The sequence below is a fragment of the Halyomorpha halys genome, unplaced genomic scaffold, assembly GCF_000696795.3.
Source record: "Halyomorpha halys isolate HHAL.00 unplaced genomic scaffold, Hhal_1.1 Scaffold65.1, whole genome shotgun sequence".
NCBI lineage: Eukaryota > Metazoa > Arthropoda > Insecta > Hemiptera > Pentatomidae > Halyomorpha > Halyomorpha halys.
The window spans coordinates 1069578-1083320 of record NW_027109066.1 but is presented as its reverse complement, the minus strand read 5'-3'; the positions used below and the strand labels follow the sequence as shown (position 1 = coordinate 1083320).

The 13743-nt window shown below is 29.2% G+C and overlaps 2 protein-coding genes across 2 annotated transcripts in view; one reads left to right on the top strand and one right to left on the bottom strand.

Annotated features, from left to right (window-relative positions):
- The window catches only part of Srp68 (signal recognition particle 68), a gene marked incomplete at its 3' end in the record, with an annotated part of 15816 nt that extends 8832 nt beyond the window's left edge, over positions 1-6984 (bottom strand). Inside the window, 8 exon segments of the mRNA XM_014438749.3 lie at positions 1702-1854; positions 2089-2319; positions 3031-3214; positions 3354-3475; positions 4031-4187; positions 4595-4708; positions 5288-5354; positions 6784-6984. Coding sequence (XP_014294235.1) covers positions 1702-1854; positions 2089-2319; positions 3031-3214; positions 3354-3475; positions 4031-4187; positions 4595-4708; positions 5288-5354; positions 6784-6886 — 1131 coding nt within the window. The 5' untranslated portion in view covers positions 6887-6984.
- A 2395-nt stretch (positions 6985-9379) lies between these two features.
- Positions 9380-13743, top strand: part of CCT7 (chaperonin containing TCP1 subunit 7) — a 15650-nt gene continuing 11286 nt past the window's right edge. Inside the window, exons 1-2 of the mRNA XM_014438744.3 lie at positions 9380-9517; positions 9886-10146. Coding sequence (XP_014294230.1) covers positions 9515-9517; positions 9886-10146 — 264 coding nt within the window. The 5' untranslated portion in view covers positions 9380-9514. The remainder of the gene's footprint in view (positions 9518-9885; positions 10147-13743) is intronic.

Genomic DNA, 13743 nt, shown 5'->3' with positions numbered 1-13743 from the left:
TGTATATATAATATGATTACTTTTAATTCTGTTGGGCATTAATTGTAATTTATATATCATTATACAGGTTTCACCAGCATTAGGGTCAGAACCTGACCAAGTGCATCTCATTAAATGAATAATATGCAAAATTTATCTTGTAAAACATATTGGCCTCCCACAAAAAAAAATCAAAAACGATAGCTTAAATCTATAATTAAGAATTTTTTATGACTAAACAATATTTTTCTAAAATGCCTACAGATCGGTTTTCCAAATTGGTTGGAATGAGTCGTAGAGTAATGTTATCAGGCCTGAAGCCTTCCTCAACTAACAGTCTAAACCCAACCGAAGTTTTGAAATCCTACAGATTATTCCTGAAATAAGTGTGTGCAAACAAATTCTTATCAATTTTTAAAACCTAAATAAATATTGGAAGATCGTTGATTGACAGTTTGTAATGAATAAAAGAAATATGGTTCAGGTGCGGTCAAAATAATTCAAGTAGTCAGCTTAAAAGTGATACAAACAACTAAGATAATGTGACAATTTATTTTAGCCCTGGCGAAGCCTTGCCAACGTTGGCTCACGGTAAATAGTTTAATTACTATTTGAGTTCTTTTAACCATTTTCCTTTTATCTAAATAAATATGAAAAAATAATATTAGTAAGTCTTTTGGCAGTGTGATGTTATAACCTGCTTTTAGCAAGATGTCAAGGTAAATATGTATTGTAATATCCTCATTTTTAGTAAAAAGTTGATTTTTTATGTATTGGCGGTTTTAGTTATATTTTATTTTATGTATCTGCGTTAATAGGATTTGTTGATTTTCTTGTATTAAACCAAAGACCAAGCTAACCAATTTCATCATTCAGAAGTTATGGAGGCCAAAACAAAGTCATTTCAAATATTTCAAAATGGCCTCGCATGTCCTGTAGTTTGTGGAATTACTGCTATGTTGAGAGGGTTGATTGAAATTTTACAACTTCATTTGTTTTTCTACCACAATTATTGTACAAATTAATCTAAGAAGAAAAAGAAGATAATAACAATTATCAATGAAGTATTTACATCGTGAAAAATATTTTCTTATTTTTCCTTACCCACGTTATTAGTTCTGTTCAGCATATAAATTATTATTGTCATATTTTCTAATTACTTCTTTGTCTTACTCAACTTTATATTTTGTTCTTTATTCTAGTATTTTACTTAAATATTTCATTAGTTACATATATTTTCTTTCCATAACTTTAATTTTTAAATTATTATTATTAAATTAAATTATTCATATTTTCATTGTTTCTTTGTATTATATAACTTTATATTTCTATTTCATTAATTATGATATTTCACTTACATATTTAATTACCTATATATACATTTTATTTTATACTTCTTTCATTACTTTATTTTTATCTATTTTCATTCTGTACAATTATTCACTTTAATCATTCTATATATCCTTTTATTCATTGGTTGATATCTTGTTTTTTGTTCTTAGCCCTGATGAAGGCTAGAAATTCTGGCCAATACGTTGGCACTAATAAAAAAGATTTTTTAACTTATTTGTGTTATATTCAGACCACACCCCTAACCATCTTCTCCTTATACATATTATCCACATTCAACTATCTTCTCATCATTATACAAATTTAAATTTAAATAATGATAACTTTAAATTGAATGATGACAGCTAATTAATAAATACAGATATGCCTTACCTCAGGTTCGGTTTCCTGCCCTGCTGCATCTTGCTCAGCTTTAGCAAGCTCGATCATTATTCTGACTCGCTCGTTCGAACGGGACAAGCGAATGTAAGTCAGATACGACAGAAGCATTTGAAGGGGATGGCCTTCTGTTTTCAATTTTCCACCCTTCAAAACCAAAAATTAACATTTACTAAAACCTGTCGGGACATATGCACTAAAAATTTATGGAATAGCTAAACAGACACATCAAAGCACCATGGTATATAAATAGCAATACTTTACATACTGACTTAAAAATTCCAGCGATTACTAAATACAAAATATGAACATGAAAGCTCAGCATTAATACTAATTCATGTAATATAAATTTAAAGGAGTAAAATACTTAGTAAATATTACCTGTTCTGCCGAAATAACATCCCTTACAGCTGAAATAGCATCTTTACAACGGATAACGTGCCTCTCGAGAAGATCGACCTCAGCTTGCCCGCCGGGTGATTCAATCTGCAATTCCTGGTCAGCAAGGAGGAAGCTGCCAACTTCTGCAGGTCTCACAGAAATCTTATAACCTTGCCATTCAACTTCTGCAACTCCCGAACCATCTTTAGCACGTGCTTCGAGCATAAGGCGCTGAAATGGTAAAAAGAAAGTAAAGCTGTATAGAAGGAATAGAAAATCTCATAACACTAAATAAAATAAAAAATAGTTTTTCTGCTATTTTGAGTACCCTTTTTTGACTACCATACGAACCACCTGCCAATAATGAAAAATATTCAACAGTGCCATATTGTACTTATTGTAAGAACGGAAAAAAACAACAATATATTGGAATATTTGCTGTTATTATTCTGTTTTTAATATTTTTATTCCCTTGTCACACACACATCCTTCTATCGTTTCTATAACTATCAAAAAATTGATAATTAAACATGTATAAAACTGTTATTGTTTACCAACATAATTGTACATCAGTAAAACTCCTCTTATGAACCCTCTGAACTTTCTGAATAATAAATAATTAAGTTTTAGTTTTAATTGAAATAAATTTTAACTAATTAGTGAAAGAAACAGATCTATAGAAAAAACTGACAGTAAAGACCTCAAGGCTGACCAAAAATGTTGTACCTGGAATACATCCACCATTTGTGCAGGAGAAATAAAAATTTACAGCATCCATGGCATTGTAAGGGGAACCAGCATCGGATTGTTAAGTAAATTTCAAAATATAAGTAATCTTAACATGCAATCACATAAAATTCCTGGATATCATGCTGACAGATAACTTTTTTTCAAAATTTCCTCCAGATATATATTATAAAATAAGTTATTTATTGTACTTACATCAAGCTTATCCAAAATATCACCATGTGCTATTCCACGAAGGTCTTTGAGGTCCGTAATTGCAGTAGAATCTCCGATCGAGTAAGCACAATACCTCAGATTTGGAATCAATTCATCGCACTTGTGCTTATAAACAGGCAGGTCAGTTTCCTTCACAACACCGCATAACTTTTCATAAACAACCCTATATAGGTAAAGTAGATTAGAAGTATAGCTGAGTTAAGGAGATGATAAGATCATATATGACCCATAGTAACAATGAATTTATTTCTATAAATAAATACAGTAATAAAGTACAAAAAAAATTAAGCAACCTTACTTACTGTGCCTGTTGGAAGTGATCAAGAGCTTTATTCCAAACGTGAAGCTCAAAATGAAGACTCGCTCTCATCCAAGCGACATAAGCTTGTGCTTCAAGCTTTGATCTGGCATCGCATAGTTCTGACTAAATTATTAAAAAATAATTAAATTATTTAATATTTCAATATGACTAAATTGTTCATGCAAACACTATTCATCAATGGGTAGAAATTTAAAAATAAATGGTGCATTATATCTGATTATAAAAAAAAAATTGTTAACAGGCGAAAGCTTAGGACATGTTATTCTTCCATTAAAAAAATCAGGGAAAAATCTGCTGTTTCATTCTTAGCTTTGTAACCATGCGAATATCAATACTTTTCTCTTCTCACTTTTGCTTAATACATTTTTATTATTATTTTTTTTTCAATTCATACAAAACATTATTGTATGTCTATAATATTCATTTATACATTGTAATTAGATAAACATGGTTTGCTTATTATCTTTTTGTTAATTATTATTGCCTCATATTTTTTTCACAATTTAATAATTTTTACTTTCTGTCATATTATTCTAAAGGAACTTGTACTACAATAGATAAAGAATATTATTATAATAATTAAATCTTCAAGTTAAAATTGAGTTTTCATAAGCAACAAAAATTGCATGAAAAGTTGAATATAAAAAAAATAATAACCTGACAAAGTTGTTCTAACTGTTCGGCATATTTGACTGCCTTCCTCAACTTGGACGCCAAATGAAACCTCTTCCTGGGCTCGGTATTGGCTTCTTGACGCAGCTGCATGGCATATCCCCAAGCACGTTCGGACAGCATCAAAGGAATATGCAAAAACCTACGATAAATTTTTATTTTAGTGAGGAATAGAAAAATTATTATAGAATATCAGCACTGACCAGCCACTCTAATTCATTTCACTTAATTTTATTTCTAATGAATTTTTTTGTTTAACTGTGTTTAAATTTTAAAAAAATATGATTAATAAAGAATGTATTCGGTTCTAGCATCCAACATAACTTAACCTTTCAATATATTAAATTAAATATTGAGCCTCAAAACTGGAATTTTATTGATTTTTAACTTATAATAAATCTTTTTACTTCTTATGTTCACCAACAGCATTTTTTCTAACCTATGAAAAGCTACCAGCCAATCAACTGACATAAATTTTCTGAGTTCTAATAAAAAACAAAACAATAAAGTTTATAAAGTAGAAATTTCAAAGTCAAAATAAGAAATTACCTTTCATCTTTAAGATGTGCTTCAGTCACATCTTTACGTTTGAAGTGTCTTTTATCACCTTGCGGGAAATGAAGGGTTTGCCTCAATCTCTGGATTCTCCGAGTGCAATAACCCCTGGAAATATGATTCAATTTTATTTTGTGTAACTGCCAATCGGTAACACATTAGAGAATTAATATCATATGATCAATAAGGATAATTTTATTTTATAATATAAAATGGTTTTAGGCATCAACTGTTGTTTCTACTATGTGGCGGCAGGCAAATGTTCTTACTGTAAAGTATATAAAATTCTTTTACCAGATCTGGAAAATTAACTGTTAAAAATATCAGTTTATAATTAATTTTAAATTCGGAGGAACTTCAGTGTAGCAAATCGCAAGGTTTTAAAAAAAAAATGGTCATAGCGAGGAATTCGTTATATTGATATTTGGATGGCTAATAATTCAACGTAGTGAGACTTATCAATTGAAATTAACCTCATGTATGTATATGAAACAGGATTGGGTGATTCAAAGTTAGTAAGGTTAAACCACAGAGTAAATGTAATAATCTATATGACAAATTAAAGTTTATTCTTTGCAAATAAAATATGAGTTTTATTCAATAAACCTACATTATAGGCATCTAGAATACATCTTATAAAAATTTTGTATAAAAGATAGTGTTAAAAACATTCCATTTTTATATTACCTATAACGCTGATAGTCACTGTGACGCAGTCCATGTTGCTGCTGGCAGTCTGTAATAATCTTCAAAACTGATATTTTAAAGAAATTATAAATTTGCTCATTCATTAAAATAAATCATCAATAGAATCCGATTCAAACACATATTGTTATGAATCACCCAGGAATATGAATAAGATATTTCAACAGACTGTATCTAGCCTACCAAAGGTTAGTAACATGGAACTACCAAGACGAGACAAAATCATTTATCAAGTAAATAATTCCAAAATATTTTATTGACTAAGGAAAAATTTTTATTAAGTATCCATATGGAACTAATCTAACTAGTATTTAGCAATATATAATAGAAAAATTGTTTATAAATATGATTGTGGGAAGAAATTGGTTGAGGGGCACAGCCAGTAATGATAAATAAATAAGAGAAATTTATTTATTTGTGCCAATGATAAATTTCTTGTTATACTGTGTTTAGTCTATCTAATAGATATATATATATATTTTTCTTTTCTTTTTCTCTGAGTTATGGTTGTTTTCTCGTTTTTGTTTTAAGCCCAACACATTGGCACAAATAAATAATTTGTATATCAATACTGACGGCACTTCCGACCATCTTCACATCATATTGAGTCAAGAGTCAACAATAAACATCTCATTATAATAATATTAATTGTAAATACTACCAAAATACATTACCTAATACTACAAAAGGTGGATCTGTTGGATCTAATTACAATTATTTATTTGCATTTAATAACAATTCACAAGTTCAATAAAACAAAATTATTACTGTACATATTCACTTATTTGGAAATGAATAATGTAACCTAAAAATTAATAAGTTCAGAAGACCACAATGTAATGTGATGGGTCCCTAAGCCCTCACTGTCCTGCTGAAGGTTGATAATAAATAAGAATATGTACAACATAACTCAAAATGAATAAATGCATACTTAGTTAATAATTAAACTAAGTATAACATGGTAGTAGGAGTAAAGGGAGAATAATAATACTTCCTTGATTCAATTTTAATTAATAAAAAGGCTCATATCAGTGAAAATTCCATTGATTCTTTCTGAACTCTTTAACTCATCTAGTTGATCTAATTTGACTCCTGTTTACAAACATCTTAAATACATTGACATGCTATTGTAATTGTCACAATTAAAATAAAAAGCTCTTTCGAACTAGAACACACTAGAGTCAAAATTACAGATAAATCCAGATTTTATTTAGATATAAGATGATAGAATTAACATTGTTAGATAAAAATAAAAGCAGGAAAAAGGTCATAGTACATTTATGTTTCTATGTGATAAAAAAAAATCAATATGGTGATAAAAAAATAATAAACTATTCTTCAGTATTAACATGAAAATAAAAACGGCAATTGATTAGGATAAATATAAAAAAGGCGCTTCAAAAATATAAAAGAAACTTTCTGAATTTGAAGGATGTTAATGATACAATAATATATAAATATGTCAAATCTAAGGATACTTTCTAAAGAATAAACTGGCCCAGATTTTGTGACCGTCTCTTCTTCATGCTCACGTTCTTGAGTTTCATCCTGGATAACTACTGGAGTGTCTGCAACTACCATTTTTCAATTTTCTTTTTAAATTGAAAGGTGAATTAAATGAAATTTCATGAAAATTCCAACACGTCAAACCAAACGAGGTAGGTTACAAGTGTTAACGTGTTACTATCAGGGGGCCTTAGATAGAACAAACACGTTGATAACAGTACTTAAATTTGTTAATAAATCATCTCAGTTATATAATCGTTGAAGATTATTAATATTCAATATAAAATATACAAGTTATAAAAAAAATTATGTAAAGGGAATTTAAAAAAAAGAAAAGTTAGGAGTTATAATCCACCAGGAGACACCCCTAACTGAAACGAGACTAAACAGAATTACATATCTTGGCTTTGCATTAGTCGTGGCACAACTAAAAGTAAAAAGTTTTCTTGTATTTGATGTGTTTTATAGATTGTAAAGCAGTCTGCGAATACTTTGTGACTTGTTTCTAGGGGTACCTGTATAACACTGGCGTAGTATAGTGGGAGGCGGCAAAATTTCACAATCAATATCATCCAGTAACAATTCAAACTATTTTATTTCATGACATTTTGATTTATAACTAGTACAGTAAACGATAAATATGATTGTTCTTGCCAAAAAGCCCTTTAGAATTACTGCGGCGGAAAAATTTTCCTCCGCCTTGGGCGGCTAACAGCCACGCTACGCCACTGCTAAGTAGAGACAATAATATAAAGAAACCTTCTTTTTTTATTTGAACCCTACTCTCAAAAGAGGATTAGGACCCGCGCCCATTGAAGGCAACTTTTTGTTGATGTCAATAGAGATTTCGCTCATTAATGTAGTTATCTGCAAAACTATTCATTACATCGCAAATGTGAAGAGAATAGAAGTTGTAGTAAATGTTATTTCCAATAATGCCTGAAAATTAATAGTAATTCAAAAAACCAACGAAATATAAGTACTACTTTTTTTTTAACCTCTCTGCCTTGCCATTTATGGAATACGGAGTGCGGCAGCAACTCTCAACACTCAACGGTCAACTTTCAAATATGACGTACCAGAAGTCACGCTTACGAAAAGAATAGACCCCGTTTCTTGGCGTCACTCGGACTGCATACCAAGCATACCCCACCTTCATTATACTCCATCGTCCAAGCTACTAAAACAAAGAAGAGGGGTAGCTGAGATGATAATCATCTGTTGTCACTAAATGCCCATTTCTATAGTGAGAGTTGTAGCACACTAAAAGATTTCCTGCATTCTAAGTTCTGTCATAACATGAGATTTTGCATGACCCTTATAGCAGCAGTAACAGTTAACTGCCGCATGTACAAGCCATGTCGAGCTATATAACCTCATATGACCTAACTCATAAAGGGTCTTGAAGGAAAAAGTATGGGTGGTTGTCAAGAGGAGGGCAAATTTCAACAATCAGTTTGTTGTGAAATGCAACTGTTTAAAATTTAAACTTTTTCCCTATGATAGAGCCTAGGGCTTTAAATTAATTTTGAGAGATGAAGGTTAATTTTTAAACCTAAATTAAAAAAAAATAGATTTTGGAAGGTGATGTAATCCTTCCATTAAACACCTATACAATTTTTCATCATTTTGTTAAAGTAGAGATATTTTCTTTGAGTGGGAGCTTCACAAATAAATATTAAATAGTTTATGTGAGCATCTGCTAATTCAGCAGTTTTTCGTAATGTCTCTCCCTCGGAAATGTCTCATTCTACCTTGGTAGTAGGTGCAAGAAGGACCCATACGCCAAGCCTGTGATTTGGGATGCTGACATTAAAAACAATTTTTTTTTCCAAAGGGTTGTCTTGTCGAAAAGCAAAGGTTCCGATAAAAAAATATCTTTGAACAAGACATTACTCCGATGTGATAAAACGTTTGAATGTCAGTATCTCAAGTCAGATATGGGCATATGAGCCCTTTTAGCTCCCTATTTAGTCAATAAATGTCTTGAATTTATTTAAAAAAGCTTCTCTCGATAAAAATACATAAAAATAATTTAATGGATGCTTGATTTTGTTAGGCACAATCAGGAATATGCACTTTCATCCTGTTAAATCATGGCGCTTTGTAGATTTTTTTTTTTTGAACACTGCTCTGTATTTTTTATCCTATTATCGTATTTTGTAATGTCGCTACTTTGGTTTAATAGTGGCATATCTGACAATTTAAATTCTTTATTTTGTATTTTACCTATTCTGCTGATTGTACCGTCGACTGGGGCTACTTAGAGAAAGCACCATCTTTGAGACAGTCTGTAGAACAACCCCAATAGAAAAATAATCTCAGTCTACATTACTATCTTTGGAATACATCCTATCCAGAATATAAAAAACATTATATTTTGCCAGATGTGCTACTTTTAATAAAAAGCAACGGCATATATTAGTTCACTCATAATATCATTGGAATACAAAGCGGCTGGTATTGTGCACTCAACGTTTAAAGATTGAGTTCAATAATCATTTGTAGAATTTAATATTTTTTCGAAAATATTTATTCAATATTTTATAAAAATATATTCGATTCATAAAATATTTTAACACTAAAATCTGATTATATATTTTTATACAAATGAGACAATGACAAAATGGTGAAGAAGGCAGCACTGTCAGTTGTTAAGTTTCACTCCTCGAAGGCGACAGTAGGGTTATACTAACAAACGAGATGGTAAGGATTTTATCCTAAAATATCTTTTTAATCTGGTTCAAACTTTTAGATATGACTTATCTTCCTCAATTTTTTTTTTATTGGTTCCATTTTGAAAACTTTTAATTCCTATGAAATCTTATAAATTACTCCCCAAGGGGAATTATATTTTCATATGTCCCCTAAGCCGGGGGAGTGAGTCATTGTTTTGTAACATTTTTACGATTTTCTAAATATTTATTAGGCAAAAAATCAAACAAGTCGTTTTCCTAGTGATGTCATCTATATTTAAATTCAAATTCGAAATTTTTTCAGATTCAATTTTATTTTTGTAAATAAATGTAAAGTTTTTATCCTATGTCCTTCATGAAAATCTTTTTATTTTGCAGCAACCACAGATAATACTTTTGAAGGAGGGGACTGAAAGTTCCCAGGGAAAGCCTCAGCTAGTCTCGAACATAAATGCTTGCCAAATTATTGCCGATGCAATTCGAACAACCCTTGGCCCAAGGGGCATGGATAAACTTATTGTAGATGGTAGTGGGAAAGCCACAATATCAAATGATGGTGCAACTATTTTAAAACATTTGGATATAGTGCATCCTGCTGCCAAGTGTTTAGTGGATATAGCCAAATCTCAAGATGCTGAGGTAACCTAGATTATTTTATTGAGTGAATCAAAACAAGCTTTTATTTCAAGTTTTGTTTATTTCTTCAGAGAAGAATTTTTATTTTTTATATTATATTTAGTTTTTTACATTTAATTCTACATATTTCAGTGGCTGAAATTGTTGTGGCTTTTAACCACTTTTCTACTTTATTTACCCAAGTTTGGTTGTATTATTTTGAAAATAATCAAGCTTTTACTTAGAATTTGGTAACAGTTCTTAACTACTACAAAATGGCAGGTGGGTGTGTTCTCAGTTATATACAATTTTGGTAGTGTAGGATTTAACCTATACTATCATTTTACTCCTTGCTCGAGAAGTTAAACCTCAAATTGTCCCTTTTAAGTTGAGTTTGGGGCCTGAATTCTCACAAATACGAATCATTTATTGGTGTAATGTTTTATCCAACATCGATTGTTGGCCATTACCTTGTCTACAAGCGACTACACACTCACCAGCCATATTAGAATAGTACTGAAGAACTAGTATCCAGAATTCAGGAATTTATTCCATCTTTGACAGTGTTTAATAATTATTTTATTAGTTAGGGAATAATAATTAATCTGATAAAGAAGGTTGATTTTGTTATTCTTAATATCTAAGTTCTTACTTCTTCCAAAGAAGAATGAACTGTATTATATTATCAATATGATGTCACCCTTGTATCAATTTATATACATTGAAACTATTAGTCTTATTTTGGTTTTGATTGAAAAGTTAGGTTATTGGTAATTATATTATACTATCAGAGTTTGTCATTCACTGTATTTAAATTCCAATGTTTTCTTCATTTTCATAAATCCAATCTACAAAGAACATTCACAGAAATTAACTAATCATAATTAGTAACATAAATATTGTAATATAAATGTATTTTAAATTTAAATAATTGTAAAATTATAAATAAAGTAAATATTTTATTATAAAATTGATGTCATTAAAGTCCATCTATTCATATTTATAAAATGAATATTTGTTTGTTGGTACTTAATGCACTGCCATACCATTCACCCGATTGTGCAGAATTTTTCCCGGAAGGTTATAGCTATACCAATTTCTTGGGTAATTAAAAAGTTATTAACAAAATTAAGCATTTTTGGCTTATAGCTCTAGAAGTATATGTAATGATGAGAAGATAGTTCACTGTGTATAGTATTTATCGGGAATAAATGATGGGGATTGCAGTTAGAAAATAACACGAATAAGATTAAGAAAAAGTTTACTTTTTTTTTTTATTCCGGGAGTATGCTTTTTTCCATGGTTATTATATGCCAATCGATTTGTCTCTTTCTGAAGTGTGAGAAAAAATATTACTGATTCTACAAAGTAATTTTTTTTTCACTAAAAATTTTACAAATGAGGATTTCAGTAAAGTAGGTAAAAAAAATTGTTTTATGAAAAAGTAAACCATATTTGTTTATAGTGTCGTCTAAAACCTTTAAATACCATTTTTTATAGAAATTAAAAATTTTAACGTACTATATTTGCAGGATTGTTTTTTCTCCCGTTAGTCATTGTTCATAACTCCTTTAATTTTTATTCAATGCTTACATTATTAAAACTGTTAGATAGCTAAATGTTTGCTCTTTTTACCTATATCACCACTATTTAGATTTAATGTCGTTATAAGGGCTGTTATGTAAAAATAAACAAATTAAATTAAATAAAATGAAAATAAGATGAACAGTGAAAACTATAAATAAACAGCTAAACAAAGGTTTTAGGCGATTAATGAAAATGGAAATAATAAATTAAAAAGAAGATAAAAGATAAATATAAAAGTTCAGTAAACACTATAAGATGGAAAATAAGGAAAATCAGAATAAAATAAAGGACTAGAAAAAAGGAAAATGTTGTTCATTATTTATCTATATTTATAGTGCAAAAGAAAACATTGGATCATAACAAACAGTTTAATTTAATTACTATTTGAGCTCTTTGGACCGGACCCGGAACATGTTACTTCACCATGTATATTACACGTGGTCAATCAACGATCTTCCACTATGAAAGAAAAATTAATTAAGGAATCCAAAAATGTAGGGCGCTACTCATTTATTAGATTTATAAAATGTCACCTTCACATTTTTGTGTGAAGGCTGAAGGATTTGGAAGCTACTTGAACTTATATCCTTTTTCTGAAAACCCTATTATTGAACATAGCAAAAACTAGTTGTTCATGTCACAAATCTGTTGCGCCTGCCTGAATGGATATGATTGTAAAATCCAAAATTTTTTAACTGTATGGAAAAACAATTACATTAATGACGCTCATAGTTCACTATTGTTGATAATATGTTGGTACAACTGTAGTTATAGTATTTATCTGAAGTAAATAAATTACATTTTTAATGTATATATGTATGTATAGTTGACCGTAAAAATTGATATATAGGGAGATGGTCAGGGTTGCGGTCAATAGTGAAACAAAAATAGTTTACAATAGTTGTAAACTATTTTTGTTTCACTATTGACCGCAACCCTGACCATCTCCCTATATATACATTTTTAATGACTTTTATATTATAATTTTTTATAAATATATTATTTATAGTAAAGGTAATAATTATTTTACATTTTGCAATGATGTTTTAAATGATATTTCCATAACCTGTTAATTTTAGGTTAGAAAAGCCCTCAACCCTTCTTAAGATTTGTATTGTACATCATTAGAGTTTGCTGTTGTAGAGTAATTTGAGAAGGGTAAATAAATTATGAATCTATAGACTTCTGTGTTTCTTGAGAAAGTGAAATCCAGATCAAGTAGTTCATACATTAAACTATATTATCACTACTACTCAAGTCAACTTTATTATTATCAATTATTTTTTATCTTGTTGGTCATTAAACTGTATTATCACTACTACTTTATTATTATCAATTATTTTTTATCTTGTTGGTCCGATTTGAGATGGGTTACTAAATGGCAACATGCCTATTTGTTTTATCAGTTATTAAATTTTGATATAAAATAATGTGTACTTTTTAAGTAGTGGTTTTATTCTTAAGAAAATCAAAATAAATATTCTATTGATGAGAAGATAGTTCACCTTGGATTAAATATATAAGGAGAAGATGGTTGGGAGTGCGGTCAGAGAATAATGCAAAGAAGTTAAAAAAAATTTTTTATTAGTGTCAACGTATTGGCCAGCATTTCTAGCCTTCATCAGGGCTAAGAACAAAAACCAATGAATAAAAGGATATATCGAATGATTAAAGTAAGTAATTGTACAGAATGAAAATAGATAAAAATAAAGTAATGAAAGAAGTGGGAAATAAAATGTATGTATAGGTAATTAAATATGTATGTAAAATATCATAATTAATGAAATAAAAATATAAAGTTATATAATGCAAAGAAATAACGAAAATATGAATAATCTAATGTAATAATAGTAATTTTAAAATTAAAGTTATGGAAAGAAAATATGTGTAACTAATGTTATATGTAAGTAAAAAAAAAATAATAAAGAAACAAAATATAAAGTTAAGTAAGACAAAGAAGTAATTAGAAAATATTACAATAATAATCTTTGTCTTACATATTATTATTATTATTATTATTATTATTAAATTAAA